General features: G+C 41.5%; 1 protein-coding gene across 2 annotated transcripts; it reads right to left on the bottom strand.

The window, feature by feature from the left end:
* Positions 1–4,057: 4,057 nt before the first annotated feature.
* Positions 4,058–10,418, bottom strand: LOC107818197 (polyadenylate-binding protein-interacting protein 12). Of its 2 annotated transcripts, none has more exons than XM_016644143.2 (10): positions 9,385–10,418; positions 8,562–8,672; positions 8,419–8,463; positions 8,188–8,260; positions 7,864–7,976; positions 7,687–7,746; positions 7,545–7,595; positions 7,388–7,456; positions 4,492–4,553; positions 4,058–4,407 (listed from the first exon to the last, which is right to left on the bottom strand). In XM_016644143.2, exons 1-10 carry the CDS (start codon positions 9,823–9,825, stop codon positions 4,350–4,352), a joined length of 1,083 nt encoding a protein of 360 aa, XP_016499629.1. In that variant the 5' UTR covers positions 9,826–10,418; the 3' UTR covers positions 4,058–4,349. The 2 variants fall into 2 exon arrangements, with proteins under 2 accessions (XP_016499629.1, XP_016499630.1); XM_016644144.2 differs by having other exon boundaries at positions 7,545–7,592.
* Positions 10,419–22,660: the final 12,242 nt, after the last annotated feature.

Raw genomic sequence — 22,660 nt, 5'->3', positions numbered from 1 at the left:
TACTTGTCACCTACCAGTCTGTGCAGTCTTGCGGAAACGTGAATATCTCTCTACTCTGATGTTATATTGACAAACGGTTTAATACGTTGGAAACTAGACTCGTAGATATTCAAGTTGGTAGGTGGATTATCTTGTAATTCCAAGTATATTGGGAGAAAAGCTCAGCTACATTTGACCTAATTTTCAGCACATTTATGAATGTAACTTGTGATGACCTTGGCCAACTTTTGTTCCACAACTCGCTTGACTTCAAAACATAACACACGACTATCATATCACTAAAATAAATCATGCATAACCTCTTTATCATGTTAATAACCTTAGTCGTACCCCAAACCTACATGTTATAAGGTTCCCAACTTGTCGACTTTCGACAAAACTTATTTTCTTCAATTCATTTAGCTTCTAAGCCTTCCAGCCATCTTGGTACTTGTTATTCATGATGTTAAATATTTGTAACCTCCACGGTAACACGATTAACTTACTTTATGTACTTTTAAAGATGACCTCATTTCTAAGCATACATCAATTGACTTGCGACGTATTCTTACATACGTAAATATGGGGTGTAACAATGAAACTCCTTCGCATTCTAGGAACTTTCGAACAATGCCACTTGTTCGAGTTCTTCCGTTGTGGATTTGGTTGCGCCCGTTTCTTCCGGCACTTGGAAATATCTTGGTACCTGGTGGGATTCCGATGGCTCCTCCCATTTCTTATCTTCGTTAGGTTCAGGAGCAGGCATTGGTTCCTGTAATTGCTATACCGCGTGTTCCTTCCCCTTACTACTGGAAACCGAGACAGTGTTCATCTCCCTTGTCGCGTGTTGATCTCCTCTTATTTGTTTGATTCCCTCTGGAGTTGGGAACTTCAGAAGTTGGTGATACTCCATCTCATGTAACCATGGTCTGCCAAGAATTATGTTGTAGCCCATGTCACCATCTACTACTTCAAATAAGGTGGTCTTCATGATCCCTTCGGCATTCGTGGGCAACAAGATCTCCCCCGGGTTGTAACACTTGCTAAGTTGAACCCGGCGAGGAGTTTTGTTGTCGGAATGATGTTTTCGGTTAGCTTAGCTTGTTCCAGCATTCTCCATTGAATGATGTTAGCTGAACATTCTAGGCTCACCAACACACGTTTAATTTTAAAATCTAGAATGTTAAGAGAAATTACCAAGGCATAGTCGGTAGTAGAAGTCCGTCGGCCTCCTCTTCTTTGAAGGTGATGTCAGCCTCGGCGACTTCCTAGAGTATTTTTTTATGAGTCACTGATACCTTTGTCTATTTTGCTGCCGAGAAGGTTACACCATTGATCTCGTTTCCCCCGAAAATCATGTTGATGGTTAGTCAGGGAAGGTCTTCACCTATCTTCGAGGGCTCTACGTTGTCCCAGTTGCAGCCGTAATTGTTCTTAGCTCGGTTGCTTAAAAACTCTCTGAGATGGCCGTTTTTCAACAACGTTGTCACCTCCTCACGCAAATGTCGGCAGTCCAGTATGGTGGTCGTTAGTCCCATGATACTCGCACCATAAATTAGGATCCCTCTGGCTGTGATCAGATCTCGTCGGCCTCGGGAGCTGCGCTTCCTTGATGTTCCTCATTGCCGATACCAGCTCCATTAATGTGACATTAAAATTGTACTCGGACAACATGGGATTGGTGGAATCCCAGGAACTCGATACCTCTTTGTCTTGAAGTGACATGTTATTCTGGCCACAGTCAGTTCTTTTATCGGGAGCGAACCTATCCGCCAACCGGAACCCTCTGCTCTACTGCATCATTTGACCCTTTTGTATGGCAAAAATCATCCCTTAGAAGATCTCCGATCTGCATCAAAATCATCCTTCGATTTATTCCTATTCTTTTCTCGATCCCGACCCTTAGTTGATGCTGGAAACCCGAGCTGATCATTTTCTATCTTATCTTTGATTCATAATGGTTATGGACATCCACCTGTGTAGTTGCCTGGAACTCGAGTAGGCTTTCTTTCAGTTTTCGCGAGGTGTCGGAGCTCCTAGAGTTCAACCCTTTAGTAAATGCCTCAGATGCCCATTCATCTGGCACAACCGTAGCAACATTCTTTCTTTCTGAAACCTGGTGTCAAACTCACATAGCAACTCGGACTCTCCTTGCGAAATTCTGAATATGTCCGCCTTCCAGGCATGGACCTTCCTGGCCCCGGCATGGGCCTTGATGAAAGAGTCTATGAACATCTCAAAGGAATCTATTGAGTGTTTGGGTAAGAGTGAGTATCATGTTAGGGCCCCCATCATGAGGGTTTGTCCGAACATCTTCAGGAGGACCGACTCAACCTCGTGCGGAGCTAAGTCGTTTCCTTTCACCGCTGTTGTATAGGTGGTGATGTGCTCCTGAGGGTCCGAAGTCCCATTTTATTTTGGTACATCTGACATTTGGAACCGCTTCGGAATTAACTATGGTGATGCGCTTTATTTGAACGGAAACTGGTGTATTTCTTTGAGTCCAGGCCCTTCAACATTGGTGGTGTGCCCGGAATTTGGTCCATTCGAGAGTTTATTTCCCTCATAAACCGCATGAGCTCAGTTTTGAAGGGATCATTACTATTGTTGTTACCAGATCCGTTGTCGATCTCCCCGCCCCATCGAACTGGACCTCTTCTATTCGCGTTATTGGAAGCACCCGACAATACTTGCCTTAATTCTATCATGGCCTGGTCTCTTCCATTCGTGTTGTTGGAAGCACCCGACAATGCTTGCCTTAATTCTGTCATGCCTGGTCTTGTCGTGAGAGATGGCCCATGATGGCCTTTTGATGTTCTCTCATGATCCTCAACGTTTTCGCAACGTGCTCATCCTCAACATCATCAGGAGTAGGCTCCCGTACGTGTCGGGGATATCGCCCGCCATGAACCGGCGTTGCTACATCCTCCTCATTGCGGGTGTAACTTATCGAATCCTCGTGTTAAGGCTAATTTCCTTGGGCGCCAATATTGTGTGTGATGTTGACATCGTTATCTGCCATTTTTTATGATTTTTCGCTAAGAAACAAATAGTTTAAACAGGTTAGTAATAGATACAAAGATCAACTCAATTACGCAACTGTCTAAGCCCCACGGTGGGCGCCAAACTATTTACCCGTAAAACAGTCAATTGAATTTATAGTGTGGTTTATAGACAAGCGAATCGATTTGATCCTAAAATGATAAATAAATTAAATAAAATGTAAGACTTAGCATTGAAATCGCGATAAAATAACATATAGCTTGGTTCCAGGAGCAAGACTTCCGAGGGCAGCAATAAGAATAACGTTAGACAGAAAATAAAGTATTATTCAGCTTGGAATAATGTGTAGCATAAGTTTTCTCAGAATTTTTGTATGTTACAATGGTTGTTGAAGTCATTATTTATAGCAATACCTAGGGAACAAGATCCTAGGATCAAACCCCTCTTGAATGACAATAATGAGCGCCATTAATGAATATATAACGATTGGTCATGAATGCCAAAATTCTCTGTAACGGATGCATATTTAATATTGAAAAATATTCTTCATTGAATGTCATCTGGTGACAAATATTTGTTTGCTCTCATTAATAATGTTCCCTTCAGAGTCTACCAGATGCCAAGCGAAGATGTCGACACTTTGTCATTCGAGCATTTAATGTGAACCGATTTTACCCTATACACCTACCCAGAGAACAAACTGTAGCTTAGTCCACAGGACGCAAAACCTTTTAAATTCTGACTTTTAAGAACACTATTTTCATATTTGAGAGTTGAGGGATCACTGCACTCCGAATTAAGCCTACCTCAACAAGAAAACATCACCAATCAGCTCAGTTTCATGTCCCTTATTTAGCAGAGTCAAAATATGAAATCTTGTCGGTAATCACTTTTACGAAACCACAAACAAACCCAGAAAAGGAGAAAATAACGGAACAGAAGAAAAAATGAGCAAACTGGTCGGTCCCATCCATCTCCATTGACACCCAATGTTAAACTCATTCCCGACAGCAGTGAACTAGCAGAAAGTTAAAGAGCAGCATAACACAGAATCAACGATAGTGAGCCAGAGGGATTTTGAGAAGATGACCATCACTGTTAATAACGTCAACCACTATTAATACGTCAAGGCATTGCGTACAGAAACATAATTTACTTGTTTACCAGCTTAAATTACGTAAATTTACGCACTCATAAACCACTCAAGCTTGACAGACCTGACAAGTACCCCGTGGATAACAGATGCGCAACTGAGATACAATTCGAAATATTAAAAGGCAACATGTACTCTTGGTATCTGTACCTATACATGTATTTAGATGATTATAAGCAGAAGATCAGCCAAAAGACACTGCCAAAGACATTGATCACAGCATTCCCGAGCGAGGACTCCGGGGTCGGACAGGAGTCTTCGACGGGCTGATCCTGTAGTAGACAAATATAATATGAGACCACTGGGGAATCTCAGAAACTTAACAGGAGGCTTTGGTGAAAAGTTCAAGAAGCAACCTTATAGGGAGTAATCCCAGGACTGCGCCACTACAGTCCAGAGCTGCAATTGCACTCTCCGCCTGCAACAGAAGAAAATTTGTCACGAAACTTTACAGAGTAACCATGAATTGCCATGTGCCTGATTCCTTGCGGAGGAGACATAGACAACAATTAGTACAATGGGGGAACAAAAAAATATTTCTAGCCTGAAATCCCACACAAAATGTTACACAAGATCATGGGAAATCTTCAGATACTTAAGACCAGCCCTTGATATCACAGAAGAAAAATGTCTATGCACACTAATATCATACGAAATACGTATAAAAAATATTACATAAGCAAACAAGAAACACCATTAATGTGCGATCTGTCATTAACTAAGCTGAAGAGTCTGCTGAAATACTGCTGGATGAAGAACATAAAAATAGCAAAGAAGAGCATGTTAAGAGAAGGAAAATTTTATCATTTCCAAATTCAGAAAGTGTTATTCTCAGGTAGTTTGCTCAATCTACTTTTTGCTAAGTTAAAAAGCTTATATAGTTTTTTGCGAAGTTTAAAAGCACTGCCAAGTATGCAGCCCTTCCATGACTTCAGTTAAGTGGTCAAGAGATACAGATTGACATAGTACAGGCTGTTACAGCTTGCCATCAAAATGACACCCTAAAGGTAATTAATGTCCAAGACGCCAATACAAGGCAAGACTTTTTCATAGTTAGGGTAATTTTAACTGTTGAAATTGTGCTATTCAAGGAAACTCTTTTCCATCAAAAGGGGAAATATCATTTTCCTTAACCGATATCCCAACTCTTTCTCCATCACTTTACTTTAATCAACACTTCTTTTTTATGATGGTTGTGTCCGGCCAGCTTGCCCGCACCTCAACTATTCTATTGGGTATTTGCTACCTCCCACTAGCACAAATATAAGGTAACCCTGTCCACCAAGGCTAAGTTAGAAGGGGAGAAATATTTTAGTATTGTTTGCCAACTCTGAGATTTGAACCCGAGACCTCATGGTTATCTTCCCAGTTCATTGACCACTAGGCCACATCCTTGAGTGCTTTACTTTTTTTTTTTTTTTCCAATGAAGTAAGAAAGATATCATTGAAAGGCATCAAGTAGATGCAGATTAGATACAAAAGCAATAGTGTTAGCTCCAGTACGATGGTTGCTAAGCTAAGTTTCAGGAGCTAACAAAATCCAAAAAATTAATTGGGCAATTTACAGGGGTAAGAGTACACCGGTTGTATATGTTGGTTAAACAGATAGCCTTCAAAGTGTGTGTCGGAGTTGAAATTCCATCAAAACATCTGTGGTTCCTTTCATTCCTTGGGTGCTTTACTTAAACCAATAAACAACACTTAAGCACTGTTGTAAACCTTGAATACTCAAAATAATCACTGAAACACTATCCTTGTATTTTCTCTTTCACCTTATAAGATTACTATATGTTACCTACTTTGTATCCAACCCAACCATCTAGAAAGTGATTTCTCAAAATAAATCATTTTTCACAGAGAACAGTTTCCATAAAGAATTTCCTACACTATGCCAAACATACCCCTCATCTCCCATTCTTCAGCGAAAATGGCCGTCACTAGGATTTAACATATAATCTATTTCTTCTCCTCCAAAGACAGGTGGAAAATTTGGCCAAAAGAAATGCTTGTACTTACACTCTCAACCCCTCCCCTACCCCTCAAGATCCTCTTCCATTTTCATCTGCTCGCCGAGGAATTAAAAGTATTCCCTTTCCAACATTTACTCAATCCTAAGTTGCTCTGACATGGCGGTTTAGGGGCCGCACCCGTGTTGACACGACACTAGTATGGGTGTGGGTATGGGATCCGTACCGGATTTGGTCAAATAATTTTGGGTACTTTGACCACGACGGACGAAAAAATTCTAGACGATATACAATATGATTCCCGAAATCAGGACCAGAACTAGGTAAATTTGAAGAAAATAGCATATCTTATCTGTGAAATCAATCCTTTACTTATCTAACTTGAGAATAAAAAAGAAATCCACACTTTACAAGTTATATATTAGTATTCCACAAAACTTCTCATAGTTTAGAGATAATTTTTTATTTTTATCTTTTTTTTGATTTATTTTTAGCCGGATCCCCGCACTCATATCCATACTAGGATCCGTTCCCCGAATCTTAAAATTTACATCTCGAAGAATACGACCTCTAGATCCGCACTCGTGTCGGACACCCGCACCCGTGTACGAGCAACTTAGACTCGATCAACAAGCATATATACCTCAACTGAGCATAATAACTGCAGGCGGCTATCCATAGTCCTGGATATGTTGTTCACTCTACAACACTACTACCCTAAAACAAAACTAAGCACTAAATAGAAAGCACACTAGCCTATCCCAAAAAGGAAACGCAAGCAAAGCAGTTTCCAGAATGGTGACAACTGAATGGCTGATGATAACCTTTGTTCATAACAAAATGTTCAAATATAGTCAAAGATTACATTGCAGAGCTTAACTACATCATGCTTTTTACTAAGAAAGTCAGGATTGATTACTGGTGGTAAAGATAAATATTCTATGTGAATACTGAATACTATTAAGAACTCTGAGGGGTGAAACGTCACCCAAAACAATTCAACTTGCCCAATCATAATTTACCCAAAATAGGTACCCAAGCTGGTGTTTTACACTTTCTGACTGCAAAAGAACCCCATAATCAGAATCCTTTCTGCTAACACACAAGCACAAAGAGTAAACAGTAAAACGTGTTTTGAACAAAATATCAGCCAAATGCAAGCATTGCAAAATCAAGACATTCAAAGCAATTGGTTTTAGTAGTTCTCAAGAATCGAACGAAGCAAAGGTCCACTGCACAAGGATATATCAGAACACATTACAAGTCAGAAGCCCATGGAAGTTACCATGACAAACTCAACAAAAGCTACACGAGTCGGATGATGATGGTCACCAAGCAACCGCAAGCGCTGAACCTATAATAGAGAAGAAGTTCCATAACATAGAGTTAGTACTTTGGGTAGGACCAGCACTTTCAGATTTGTTTAATGAGCAGCTACAAACCTCTCCACAAGTGGATTCAAAGAAGAGCTTGACATCTGCTTGAGTAACCTGCTTCACAGATCATACAGATTTTCAAGTCAAAACCATTTTCATATAGAGGCTAATCAACCATGTGAAGTTAAGACAATAACAAGAAAACTACCTTATTATCAATGTTTGTACAGTAAATAGTTCTTGCACACATCTCCCTTTCATCTTCAGACTGAATATCAGAATCGCAAGTGAAATCTTTAGTAGCAGCAACATTCAATTTTGCAACTACTGACCCTAAAGGCAATGTTACAGAAGGTAAATGTCACAGGTTTAGACAATTCCTCACCCTTGGAAGAAAAGTCGGATTAACAGGTGCAATTGCAGTTTTGGAGGGAAGAACTCTCACAGGGTAATACCCAAGCATAGTTCCTGCAAGAGTCAAAGCATTCCTCGCACTGTCTGCAGACCATATTTGGGACAACATGAAGTTAGACAACAAGAACTCTCTTTTTTTTTCTTTTTGTTTATAACCAAAAATTCCTATGGGCTAAGCTAGCGCCTGGTTCGAAACTCGGTTGATGATGGGCCGGCTCCTCTACCTTTCTCCGCTTAAATACAAGAGTTTAACTAGAATATGGTGAAAACAGAAAAAAATCACGGTTCAACCTACCTTCCTCTGTGAACTCAATGAAGCCAAAACGAAGTACAGAATTTGGGTCACCACATATACGACAGTCAACAACCTTCAGAACAGTAAGGCCGGCCAGATAAACAAAAAATTACATTAGTGTAGCGGAAAAAGCCGACATTAACCATGATGAGTATTGAAGCAGTGTGAGTAAAAAGGTCGATGATAACCATGAATGAGTATGGCAGCATGACCAAAAGGAAAGACACTCACACGTCCACAACTAAGAAAGAGTGTTGCAAGTTGCTCTTCAGTCACCTACACAAAGAAGAACATAATGCCAATAAGTAAAATGATAATGAGATAAACCAATAATAATTAGCAACAACAAAATACCAAGGACATCTCTTTGATACCTGATGATCAATGTCAGATACATAAACTGTCCTCCTTATAACCTCTTCTTGTTGGGCCATGCTTGTTCGAGTATTCGTTTTTCTCCTAGCAGAACCATAGCCATTCTTCTTCTGTACACAGCATTTCAAACTCAAATCATTAGCTAGGACTCATGAACTACAATCTACTACAAAGAAAACGTGATTAGGAAGGAGAGAGAGAGAGAGAGAGAGAGAGAGAGAGAAAGAGAGAACCACAAAACCCTCCATCTTAATGCTACAATGGCTAAACCCTCCTAATTTTATATTCATGCATAATAGCAAAGACAAGACCAAGTAGAAAAAGAAAAGACTTTCACCTTTACACACTGATAGTGCAATAATCTTTTAAGCTATTGGATCATTTTAAAGCCAACTATTGATAACCATAAATTTTAAGGATAAGTTGATAACCTGAAAATATAGCAAGTAAACTGCAATAATGAGGTAAAATGCATTGATTACACAAATTAACTTATATAAACGTACAGTGTACTGAATTCTTCTGATGTCCAAACAATTACAAACTTCCAAGGGACAGAAAGTAAAAGCCAATTGTTAAAACTATACAATTACCTAACCTATCAAAAGAAAACTATACAACAATTACCATAGCAAGCTAGCTACAAATAATTACCAGTTGTTGCAGGTCAACTTGATAAGACGGTGTAAATAATTATACATTGGTAATGCACACGAAGTTGTTAAAACTATACAACAGTTTATCATGTTACATGTTATACAAATAAGTAAAACCCCGCAAAGGAACAAAATTAAAACTGGAGAACAGTAATCGGATTGATACCCTTCTGTTAAAATTTCCATTGGCAAATCTGGGGCTACTCTGAACTAGAAAATTACTGGGATCATAACCAAATTGCCCACCGCTGGCACGGGGTGGTAAAGGCATCAGTATGTGATTGGTGTTAGTGTGTGAAGGGGGCACAAACTCTTTAGCCATGGGATTCAATTTCAATTTGGAAAGCATTTCCTCAAAATCCCTAACTTTTTCCCTCCTAAACTCCTCTCCTCCTCCATTTCTTCTTAAATCTACACCGTTCAGTTTATGATGAGCCACTGTAGTGATCGTATTGAAATTCTCATCGCTCTGTATCGTTGACCTTGTCACACCGTTCTCGTTCTTGTTTGCTGACAGATGATCGACACTGACGCCGTTTCCAAGATTCCCGTCAGTCCCAATCGATGAGCCAACAACGCTCGTATCAGCATTCTCAACCACTGCCATAATTTTTCAGGAACTATGGTGCTTGAAAATTTGTCCAATAGAAAAAATGACCCTTCTTCTTCTTAATTTACAAAAAGAAAGAGAGAGAGAAGATATTGATTAAGCTGGGGTTTTTAGTTAGGCACCTGAAAATAGTGTCTATTAATCAGTGAACATACGCCGAACTCTAAGGTCGTCCGCTGGGGATATGAAAAGTGATAGAAGCAATAATAGATAGAAAAAGAAGAAAAGAGGAGCAAATACAGGGGAGGATTTCTCCTTTTTCTCTGTTGGAGGGCGTGTGTGTATTATTTTATTTTTTTACTGGGTCGGTCATCTGAGAAGAAATACGACTAGAGATAAATGACATTACTGTACTATTCAGATTAGTGACAGAAAGAAAGAAGTGGGTTCTTCTTTTTGGACCTTTCTTTCCCCTACGTCATCATTAACAGTCCCTATGTAGACGCATATGCCCAACCATAGCGCATATTCCATGTTCAATCAAAGACGTTGAAGCTGTGAGAAGGAGCAAACGCATGAGGAATTGAGGATCCCATCCAAGGGATTAACAGATTTCGTTATTGGAGCTAGTTGATGAAAAACGTGAAGGTAGAGCATGGGGGATGCATATGATAGTATAAATTGCTAATAGCAAATGTAGTAGGTGTATACGGTCAAAATCAATATTGACCGATTTGAGGCTTCCGTGGCAGTTCAAGCCCGGCCTCGTTGGGATCAAAACATGGTCCACGGCCCGTCCTCGAAGCGCTCGTCTCGGCAGAGTACATCGAAGACTCCATGGTGTACCTCGAGGTAGTATGAAAATCGATGTCCGTTATGGAAAGGTGAGAAACCCCCGAGGGCACACAATGAGGACTAGCAGAGTCTGCAAGAATAGTACAAATCTGTACTGAGCCGTTATACAGCTGTATTAGTAGCATTTCTTCATCATTTATTAGTCATGTACTATGTTGGGATTCATCCCTCCTATAAAAGGGGATCCTTATCATCTTAAGCGCGCTCGGATAATCATTGAATACACTCATATTGACTGCAATACTATTTTCTGCTCTTTGCTAACACAATTGTTCTTCACATTTATCGTTTATTCTTTCATCGTTCCTCCATTGTTCGTTTATTGTTCTTGATTTATTGCTTATTACTAACCGCAAAAGGCCACCTTTGAGGCCCTCATTATCATTAATTTTTCATCAATTGTTCGTTGCTATTAGCTCCATCTAGACCTCAAGGCTCTGCTCCAGCCAGCTCGAGGCCCGACCGTGTGACCATGTTGGTTTGCATTTCTTATTTTCATTACTTACACGTAACATCTAGTGCCTAACAACTAGTATTAAAATAAATCACGTATTTTAGAACCATAAAATAAATAATAATTGTAGTTACCATTTTCAAGGTAAACAGTTTGGCGCCCACCATAGGGCTAAAAATAATAGTGATTGTGTTTGGTGCTAGTTTTCTGATAACACACGTTACTCTTCACACTTTTCTTGTCAAAGATTCTTTGATTTCAGGCTTAATCATGTCTAGCACGGAAAATACACCTCTTCACAACAGGGAAGAACATGGAGAAAATAGCGGCATGGGGCTAGGTGTACCACATGTAAACCCTAAGGGAGTACCAAACGTGGAGCCAGTTGATATCAGCTCCCACAATGTTCTAAACATGGAAGCAGGCGCAGACCTTGTAAGGAACGGACGCAGGGAAGACCAGGCTGGAGGCTAAGAAATACGAGGAGTGGAAGAAAGAGGAGTCAGCCTCCAAGTCATTTTTGAAATGTTGCAAGCACAACAAGTGGCTATTGCTCAGCTGCAAAGTCAACAAAATACCCCAAACACAGTGGCACCGGAAACGGCTCCTCGAGTTGAACAGGTACCAGAGAGATCGAGCAATAACAGGTCAGCACCAGACCCCGTTATTATGAAGATGCTCGAGGATCTCACCAAAAGAATCGAATCAGGAGAAAAGAGGATAAAAGATAACGATAAAAAAATGGAGATTTATAACTCGAGGGTCGATCAGATCCCCGAGGCACCCCCGATTCTGAAGGGAGCAGATTCAAAGAAGTTCGTACAGAGGCCATTCCCATCAAGTACAGCTCTGAAGCCCATCTTGAAGAAATTCAGAATGCCTGATGTCCTGAAGTATAACGGGACTACGAACCCCAATGAACACATCACAGCTTACACTTTTGCGGTAAAAGGTGACGAGATAGAGTCTGTCCTATTGAAGAAATTTGGAGAAACACTGTCAAAAGGGGCTATGATGTGGTATCATAGCCTACCCCCGAATTCAATAGACTCATTTGCCATGTTGGCGGATTCTTTTGTGAGGGAACACGCTGGTTCCATCAAGGTCGCTACTAGGAAATCCGATGTCTTCAAAATCAAATAGAGAGAGAACGAGATGCTAAGGGAATTCGTATCTCGATTTCAGATGGAGCGAATGGAATTACCACCGGTCTCCGACAACAGGGCAGTACAAGCCTTTACTCAAAGCTTGAACGAACGAAGCTCGGTAGCTTCAAGGTAGTTAAAGCAAAATTTGATCGAATATCCCGCCGTGACCTGGGTGGATGTGCACAACAAGTACCGATCAAAGATCAGGGTCGAAGACGACCGACTAGGAGCCCCTTTGGGCTCAGTATATCCCAGCAGGCTCTTTACAAAGGAGTAGAGGTTTACAGAAAGGGAGCCAAGATCAAACAAAGAAATATACTAGCCATATACAGAAGATCGAAGAAACGCACCAAGGCGTCATATGCCTCGAGGTAATCGAAGGGCATATCGGGGTCATCCCACTTGGGGACTCATGAGTAAAGCCGGGTTCGATAGGCATACTGGGCCTGTAGAGGCACCCCGGTTATCTAAATACAACTTTAACGTCGATGTCTCTGGCATCGTATCGGCCATAGGGAAAATCAAAGATGTTAGGTGGCCAAAACCGGTACTATCAGACCCTTCACAGAGGAACCCTAACTTGGTGTATCAATATCACGGCACTCACCATCATAGGACCGAGGACTGTAGATAGCTTCGAGAGGAAGTAGCCTGACTGATCAGCGAGGGGCACCTTCGAGAATTCCTCAGCGACCGAGCTAAAAACTAATTTTGGGAAAGAGAGGCAAACAGAAAAAACGAACCAGAAGAACCATAATATGTCATCCACATGATCATTGGAGGGGTCGATGCTCTTACGTTCAGCGAAAAAGACAACGAGACCTTGTCTCAGCCTCACAATGACGCACTGGTAAGTTCTTTTCTTTTGAATAAAATTCAGATTAAACGTGTGCTCATGGATCCAGGTAGCTCGGCTAGCATAATCAGGTCGAGGGTGGTGGAGAAACTCGGACTGATCGATTAGATCGTAACCGCCTCTCGAGTCCTCAATGGATTCAACATGGCTAGCGAAACAGCAAAAGGGGAAATCATCCTCCCGGTCAACGTAGCCGGAACATCCAAGATACCAAGTTTCATGTCATCGAAGGTGACATGAGATATAATGCCTTACTTGGAAGACCATGGATACACAGTATGAGGGCAGTACCCTCAACCCTTCATCAAATGATGAAATTTCCAACCAAGGATGGAGTAAAAGCTGTGTACGAGGAGCAACACACAGCGAGAAAGATGTTCGCAGTATACGACGCAGCGCCGACATCTATGCCCTCCATATCAACGAATCCAAAAGACAAGCAAACAGACAAATAGCAACCACAACCTACATTCTCGGTTTCACTCGAATTAGTAAATAAAGGACTGTGCCGTGTCCTCGGAGCAAGCAATAAAAAATGGACCGAAGCTCTAATGCTATCGATGCTAAGGTACAACTTTCTCCCTCTTCATTTATATTTTGTAATAACTTATTGCAGGTGTCCGATTAAGAGGAATTGAAGCACCCTCCAGCTCGAAGACCTTAGGTTTTAAAGCATGCGTTCCACTTTTTTCCCTTAGATCGGATTTTATCCCGAACGGGTTTTACTGGCGAGGTTTTTAACGAGGCAACACCTATATGCTACCTAGTGAGAACTCATCAAGTATTTGAGGCTTCCCTTCGATCAACCTCAAATACTGGGGGGGGGGTCACCCCGGGAGGTCGCCTCTTCAAAGAACTCAAACCATGCCAAGGAGGACCCCGATAGTAGAACGATGTATTGGGCCAAACGGTCGAATGAACCATGTCTATGTAGAATAACCGGGGCCTCTGAAGGCAAAAAACATGTATGCATATATCAAATAATTGAGGAAACCTCTTTGCTTATCAAAACACTCAAAGAAATTCAATGTTTTCACGTAAAACGGCTCAAGGACCAAAATTCCTCGAACACTTGGGGACTGTCATCGATAGTCAGCCCATCAACCATTGAAAACTCGAATTCGTAAGACCTCAATAAGGCAATTTCGAGCTCGTAAGACCTCAATGAGGCAACACCAAATCTGTAAGACCTCAATGAGGCATGGCAAGACTTATAAGACCTTAAAAATGCATAACCCCGATATTAAGACCGAGGCTATATATCGAACTTGTAAGACCCCTAAAAGGCATACCCTCGGTATATACGTCGAGGTCATCCCACCCGGGGACTATCGACTATGGTCGTATCAAAAGGCTCCGGCCAAACTAAGCGGCTCGAAGACGTTCGACTACCGCCATAAAACTAAAGGCCTCCAAATACTTCGAAAACACTTCGAAAAGAATCGGTTAATCAGGATACCCTCGGCATAAGCAAAAGAGATTCGATAACATCAGCTCCGAACAATAAAAAGGCTTCGAAAATAATCAGCCTTTGATAAAAAGGTTTTGAAAACTAAACCTTCGAGTGAGCCTTCTGAGGTACTCAGCTATCGTCACATATCGACTCATAATCGAGGTTCTCGTTTGAGCCATCGAAGAGTCGGACGAACATAAAACATGACAAGGCATAATCAAAACTTCAAAAATCTTTAGCCAAAATAAGGGAAAAACTATAGCTATATTATAGGTTGCATCGACCAAATTTTTTTTAAAAAGCCTAAGGGCCAATGCGTAAGAGCCTAAGGGCCAGCCTAAAGAGCCTAAGGGACAATGTGTAAGAGCCTAAGGGCCAATATGTTGAAAAACTAAGGGTCAATGAGTCCGAGTCAAAATGTGACTCGAGGATCGAACACTGAACTGGTTATCAACAAACATCGAGATTTATTCCAAAAAGGCAAAGGAAAAACAACACACACACACACACACACACACACACACACACACACACACACACACACATATATATATATATATATATATATATATATATATATATATATATATATAGTTTCACGAAGACATATCTACAAGGCTCACACTTGGAGCCCTTACATAAAAAGAGGAACAAATGAAAACCTAATCTACCATCGGGGTTACTTGACCAGACGGAGCTCCCTCGGAAGTTGTGCTTTCAACGACCTAGTCCTCGACCCCCGGGTCATCGACGACCTTCTCCCCCTTGGGGACTTCATTTTCATCTTCATCATCCTCAGAGCCGCTGGTCGAACCACTGGCTGAACCATCCTCAGGAGAAAGCAAAGTTGCCGATTCTTCCTCTAGGGCCTTCACCCTCTCAATCTCGGCAGACAAATTGATGTCCCCTATATATACAACCTCGAGAGCCTGTCTCCGAGATCTTAATCGGGCATGTTCCAATGCTAGAGAGAGTTTAAGCTCGGCCTCTTCGGATACCTTCCTAGCTCAAGCATTTGCAGTAGTAGCATCTTTTGTGTACGAGGACATGAGTGCAGTGGCTTCAGACTTAGCTGTAGATAGCTCAGCAACTGATTCGGCATGGAGATCTTTGAACTCATGGCTCTCTTCCCTCGCCCCTTGAAGTTGGCACTCAACCGAGGTCAGCTTCTCTCGAAGAGTTTCTTTATCGAAAGACAACTCATTTAAGCGCTGCTTCAGCCCAAGAATTTCGGTATCTCTCACTCTAAGCTCTTCCCGCATTAGGTCATTTTTTTGCTTGAGCTGAAAAAAGCCAAATTAAGGTATCAAACGCTCAAATTACTTAAGCACAAAAATAAGCCCGCGAAGGTCGTATTACTTCTCATCGAGACCATCCTGCTCTCAAGATATCCTCTCCAAATGAGCTCGAAGATTACCTAGCTCCCCCCCTCCTTTTGGGCATGAAGGGCCTTGTGTTCGTCCAATTTAGAAACAAGCTTCCTAAATTCGTCCTCACAACGAGCCAACACTGCTTGTGACTTGGAAAAGGCTTAGTTGGAGAGATTGAAGGCCTGAAAACACAAAAAAAGGGAGTCAGAAAAGCAAGAATCGAAACTCAATATACAGCGGTCAAATCAATATTACCTGTTGCCGAAGCTTCTCAACTTCTTTATAGATCAACTAGGCGTCGATATCGGGGCCTTCCTCAACCCCTGCAAAAAATCCTTCAAACATACTATTCTCTCCGAGGGATGCCACCGCAACAGGAGTTTTCATATCTTAGGCATCCCGTATTTGCCTAGGAGAGAATGATAGGCCCGATAGAGGCTCATCTACGTTGATCACCTCGATTGGGTCGATAGGGGCCCTCTCTCTCCTACGAGGGTATTCATTGCTAGTTTCTTCGCATTCATCAATTAGATGCCCCTCGGCACCCGATGTGTTTTGGTTGATGGTCGGCCTGGGGATTTCGTCTAGCCCCCCAGTTCGGGTCGGGACTACCTCTACGACCTCTATTCCAGCAGCCTCCAGCTCAGCTGACTTCGGATCAGTATACTTCGAGGCAACATCACTTCTTCTCCCCCTGAGTATCAGCGGGCAGTCATCACTCTCTTCACCCTCGACACAAAGACTTTCGGTCGCCTCCCGAGTTGAGGCCATTGAAATGGTCTCGAGCTTTTGAACTTTAGCTTTTTTTGGCTTCGGGGACTCGACCGGTGATTTTTTCTTTCTCTTTTTCTCCTTAGCAAGCTTCGGGATATCTGCTTCCCCAGGCGGGGGTTCCCTCATCAAAACGGCCTCTCCAAGGCTTGTATAAGCACAAAGGATGAGAATACTAGCGAGAGATACCTTCTCTATAGAGCTCAAGTATGAACAGAGATAAAACTCACCATGATTTTTGGCCTCCCAATGGGCCTTAGCCAGATCGCACCACACGCGCTTAGCATACGACAGACGAATCGAGTCATTGGATCCATCCTGGGAGATCCTCGACGGCACCGCGGTACCACTTGGCGGCTGTATCATCGAAAGAAGTTAATTGAAAGGGCAAGAAAAGATATTAGATTAAGCGAAACATGTTTTACTCATATTCCATTCCTCATGGAATGGCATTCTCTCAGTAGAGATCAGGTCCTGGGTCCTGACTCTGACGAAGCAGCTCATCCATCCTCAGTCTTTATCTTCGTTGATGCTAGCAAAAAGGCCTTCGAGGATCGACATTTCAGCTTAATCAGGCCACCTCGATAAAGTCAGGGGCTATATGGTCGAGGGAAAAAGGCATCCCCAACCATGTTTGAAAAATACCTAATCATATAAACAATACGCCAGAATGATGGGTAAATTTGTCCAAGTGTCACCTGATATTGGCTACAGAAATCAAGGATCACTGGATCTATCAATGGTGAAGAGGCTTCTATCGGGCATAAGGTGAAAGGATATGTGTATACACTAAGGAAACCGGCCTTGTGCTTGGTTATGTCTTCTCCTCGTGAAGGAATCTCTAGTTGCACCACCTTCCCACAATGGCAGTCAGCCTTCAACTTCTCGATTTCAGTTATTAAACTAACATATCGAGACATGGGTTTGCATCATCCCGAAATAGAGGATGGGTTTTCGACATGGAAATCAGAAGATGTGTCACAAGGACTGGGATTACACTCCTCGATACTAGGAGGAACTATCAGTTTACCTTTGGTCGTTCGAGAAAATGATGGAGCTTTTTCCTTTTGAGGAACAACTTTAGAGGTCTTCGCTATTTCTAAAGCGAAAGATCCGAAAAATGGAAAATATTGTTAGAAAAGAAAAGGGAGAGTTTAAGGAAATTGAAAGGGGCTAAATGAAATCTCAGAAGCACTAAGGGAGTAATATCGGCAAAGTTGTAAGGTTTTGCCTATTTATAAAAAAATTTTTGAACGTGCTGAGGAAGCCAGAAGGCCGACCGTTGGCCGCCCACAATTACTGATTTTGAGAGTCGTGTTGAAAGAACCCTTTAGTCGCTTCAACCTCTTACATCATGATGTTGGCATCAGAACCAAAGCATCAGGAATCGAATTGTCAGAAATTATTGAGAACAATCTACGAGTTTGGCTCGAGCAGTCATTTGCTTGATTATTTAGCCCCCGGGCTACCTGAAATCTAGCCAGTTCTCGCTCGGGGACTATTTATAAAGCCTCAGGGCCACTCTTTCTCTCGAGTCGAGCGAATGCTCACTCGATTATCTAGCCCCCGGGCTACCCGAGTTTGAGCCAGTTCTTACTCGGGGACTATTTATAAGCCTTAGGACCACTCTTTCTCTCAAGTTTGAGTGAACGCTCACTCGATTATTTATCCCCCGGTCTACCCGAGTTCGAGCCAATTCTCACTTGGGGACTATTTATAAAGCCTCAGGGCCACTCTTTCTCTCGAGTTCGAGCGAATGCTCACTCGATTATTTAGCCTCTGGGCTACCCGAGTTCGAGCCAGTTCTCGCTCGGGGACTATTTATAAAGCCTTAGGGCTACTTTTTCTCTCAAGTTCGAGCGAATGCTCACTCGATTATTTAGCCCATGGGCTACCCAAGTTCGAGCAGGTTCTCACTCAGGGACCATTTATAAGGCCTCAGAGCTATCTTTACTCTAAGTTTGAATAGATTTTCGCTCAAATTGCGGGCTGCCCAAGTTCGAGCAAACTCTCGCTCGGGGAATATTTGTAAAGCCTAAGGGCTGTCTTTATTTTCGGATGATCAAGCAAATGCCCCCCGGTTGAGAAATCTAAAAGATACTTTAGTTCGAGGAGCTTACCACTCGAGGATTATTAGCAAGGCCTAATTAAAAAAATCGAGACCCTGCTCTCACTCAATTCGGGCCTAGAAGCCCCCCGATGACGTAAGTTCGCATCAAATCAATCCAGTATTAGTCTAAGGGATAGCAGAGAGCTCCAAGGAATGTCATGTTAACCAATTAAAAACCTAAGGGTTATTATGACCGATTCCAGTATTGAGACCAATCGGTAAAGTCATACACTTGGATTTCTCACAAACAAAGGCGAAACGGAGTTCAACCAAAATTGAAGGCAAAACAAAGAAACTCTTATATTAATAAAGACGATTAGAAAGACCCACGAAGGGTCCTTACATAGAAATAAAGAAGCAAAAACAACAACTAAAAAGCCTAATCTACTTCCGAGGGTGTATCCTTGGGAACGGCTCTTCGAGAACAGTTTCCTCGGGGACCCCATTTTGATCTTCAGAGCATTGTCTTCGAGGACCTCCTCCAAGGAAGCAATAGACGAGGAAGAGGCTATAGCATATTAAAGAGAAAAGCTCTTAGAAAGCATTGAAAATTGTGGCCTGGTGAAATACTTGGCGAGTATGGGTTTCGTCAGCACTACTATTGTGAAGCCACATCTTGAGACATTTCACCGGTATGGGATGTAAAAGTTAGTATATATCTCCACCTTACTCCATGGAAGGCAAAATGAGTGAAGCACCACACCAGGTTGAAGTTAAGAGAGATGAGCAGCGGTTTACAATCCACATATCTTCTGATGCGGGAAGAATTTGAGTCCTCTCTCTCATTATTTCGGAACAACAACAGCAACAACAACAACAACCCAGTATAATCCCACTCAATGGGGAAAGGCTCTAAAAAGAACCATGGCATAACTAACAAAACTGCTGCCGTGTGAGCTTACGGTCACGGTTTTGAACCATAGAAATAGGAGTTTGGATGAGGATGAAGAGAAGAAAAGGGCTAAAGGCTGTTGAAGAAGGACTGAGTGAAGTCTTGGTTCAAGCAATCCTCCATCTATAGAGAGACAGTAATGTAACCGATGGTGCAATCAATGCCTTTGGGGAAACGTGTCAACGACGCAATCAATGCTTTTGGGGAAACGGATCGGCGGTACAATCACCGCTTTTGGGAAAATGAACCGACAATATATTCAATACTTCTAGGGAGATGAACCAATGGGATGTTTCAGTCACCCCGAAAGCTTATACACAAGCATGACATCATCATGGAAAGCTCGAGGAAATCGAGGTCAAAGTCGCTTCATATCATTCTATTCTAAGAAATACGAGGACTATCTATATACGGTCAAAATCAGGGAAGACCGATTTGAGGCTTTTGTGGCAGTTCAAGCCTGGCCTCATTGGGATCAAAACACGGTCCGCGGCCTGTCCTCGAAGTGCTCGCCTCGGCAGAGTACGTCGAAGACTCACCATGGTGTACCTCGAGGTAGTATGAAAATCGATGTCCGTTATGGAAAGGCGTAAAACCCCGAGGGCACACAATAAGGACTGACAGAGTCTGCAAGAATAGTGCAAATCTGTACTGAGCTATTATATAGCTGTATTGGTAGCATTGTTTCATCATTTATTAGCCATGTACTGTGTTGGGATTCACCCTCCTATAAAAGGGGGATCCTTATCATCTTGTAAGCGCGCTCGGATAATCGTTGAATACACTCACATTGAATGCAATACTATTTTCTGCTATTTGCTAACACAATTGTTCTTCACATTTATTTTTTATTCTTTCATTATTCATCCATTATTCATTTATTGTTTTTCATTTATTGCTTATTACTAACCGCAAAAGGCCACCTTTGAGGCCCTCATTACCATTAATTCTTCATCAATTGTTCGTTTCTATAAGCTTCATCTAGACCTCGAGGCTCTGCTCCAGCGAGTTCGAGGCCCGGCCGTGTGACCCTGTTGGTTTGCATTTCTTATTTTCTTTACTTATAACTAATATCTACTACCTAATAACTAGTATTAAAATAAATCACATATTTTTAGATTCATAAAATAAATAATAATTGTAGTTACCATTTTCAAGGTAAACGGTAGGCTAGGCTATCATTGCATTGAGTTTATACTCTCTCATCTATCTCTTCTATGTAATTCTCTTCTCATCTCCTTCCTATTTCCCTGAGTACTGTTTCTGTTATTCTATTGCTATTTGGTTTGTATACTGGTGAAACCGAGGTTAACGCACACCCTGATTTCCCGGTGAATCAAATGAGGTAAGAGTATGAATATATGAGATCGAAATCGAAGCTGCGATCGAGGCCCAAATGGCATGCTCACCATTAGACATGATGAGACAATACTCCCTGAACCTAGAACAAACTCCGAGACCTCAAAAAACATGGAAAATAGCTGCACACAACTAACAGAGGACCGTGATATTCGCACCCAACCGGATATCACGGCGCAGATCTCTCCCGATGTCGGTAACAGATCAATAATTAATGAGAAAGGAGGATTTTTACCTTTTTTGGAATTGTACTAGGGATGAAACTCTCCTACTATATAAAGGGGAAGCTAACACGCAAACCAAGGCAATATAAATTTTTTTTCTACTTTCTAGCTATTGAAAAGTTTTTATTTTATTGTTGTTCTTTATATACATTTGGCTTCGAACCCAAGGGTCCGATCGAGGGTAAAATTAATTTTCAGCCTAAATCCGACCCCGGACGTAACATCACAATTGGTTTGGTTATTCATTCTATATTTAACTCATTTATCTATCGTTCTTGATTATTTGTGTTGAATCAATCCACATATCCTTAAAAAACGCATATAAATTCAACTGTTATCTATTTTAAAGGTAAACATGGTTATTATAATTCTATTCAATTTTAATACAATCAGTTTGTTTGGTGAGTTATCTAGGTTGCTTCATTGGTGCTTTCATCGAGAGCTCTCTAATGAAGGACCAAGAAATACTCAAGGCATTTATCGATAATTCAACTCGAGAAGTGAAGGATTCCTTTTGAACAAAGCTCTAGTGGGAACTCACCGGCGTGATCCAATGATGGAAGTCCCTTGCCAAGAACATGTATCAACAACCACCACTCTCCAGCATAAGCCAACACCTATGGTGTTTGGTTGGTTTCATGGCATAAATGAATGCTATTTTAATTGTTACAGGATTTAGGACGATCAGAAACTTAACATGGCTTCGTTAATAAAGGTACCCCTCTTTTACTCCGTCCTAATTCCACATAGTTATGTAAATATTTCTCCACAACATGTGCACTCTCAAATTTCTCTGTTTAAACAGCGGCTTGACCACTACTGAAATGACTCACATATGCTAAAATTTAGATCCGCCGTGAGAATGGACACTATTATTGTTGTAAGGAGAAATATACAGTCAGGCCCAAATGCAAATTTTCACCATAATTATTGCTTCTCACAGATAGGTCCGATATTGAACTGACCTTACTAGATCCTTTTGTCTCCGATGACATATTGGTAGAAGAAACGCAATGTTTAGAAGTAAAGTAGCAATCGGCTACTTCCCGTCATGCGTTGGTGATCACGTCCAACTATGCCTTATAAAAAGGACTAAGCGGTCACTGCAAATATATAATCTGATTTAGTCCGGAGTCGAATCCCACATGTAACTAACCTATTTACTATAACTTTTACCAATTCTTATGATAAGCTCAAACAATTTTCGGATGCAATATTTTTGATGGATAATGAGTAGAATTTAGTTAACTACGGAAAAAGAACAATAAAACTAGCAATAATCTAGAATAAAGTTGAATTCAATGGTAGAATGGTGTAGGGTTATTGATTTCCCCAACTATCAGATTAATTTCGGACACAATAGCTATAATCTCACCGTAACACTCTATAAGAAATATGAG

The sequence above is a fragment of the Nicotiana tabacum genome, chromosome 20 (genome assembly GCF_000715075.1).
Source record: "Nicotiana tabacum cultivar K326 chromosome 20, ASM71507v2, whole genome shotgun sequence".
Classification (NCBI taxonomy): domain Eukaryota; kingdom Viridiplantae; phylum Streptophyta; class Magnoliopsida; order Solanales; family Solanaceae; genus Nicotiana; species Nicotiana tabacum.
Note: the sequence above shows the minus strand (reverse complement) of the source record. Positions and strands in the feature narration are given on the sequence as shown.

What these genes read in the sequence shown, in the direction of transcription:
- LOC107818197 (XM_016644143.2), bottom strand. Translation starts at nt 9,825, where the DNA reads ATGGCAGTGGTTGAGAATGCTGATACGAGCGTTGTTGGCTCATCGATT. An exon ending in TCTTTCTTAGTTGTGGACGT is followed by an intron (nt 8,261 to 8,418) that starts GTGAGTGTCTTT and finishes ACTGTTCTGAAG; the next exon opens with GTTGTTGACTGTCGTATATG. An exon ending in CTGGGATTACTCCCTATAAG is followed by an intron (nt 4,408 to 4,491) that starts GTTGCTTCTTGA and finishes TGTCTACTACAG; the next exon opens with GATCAGCCCGTCGAAGACTC.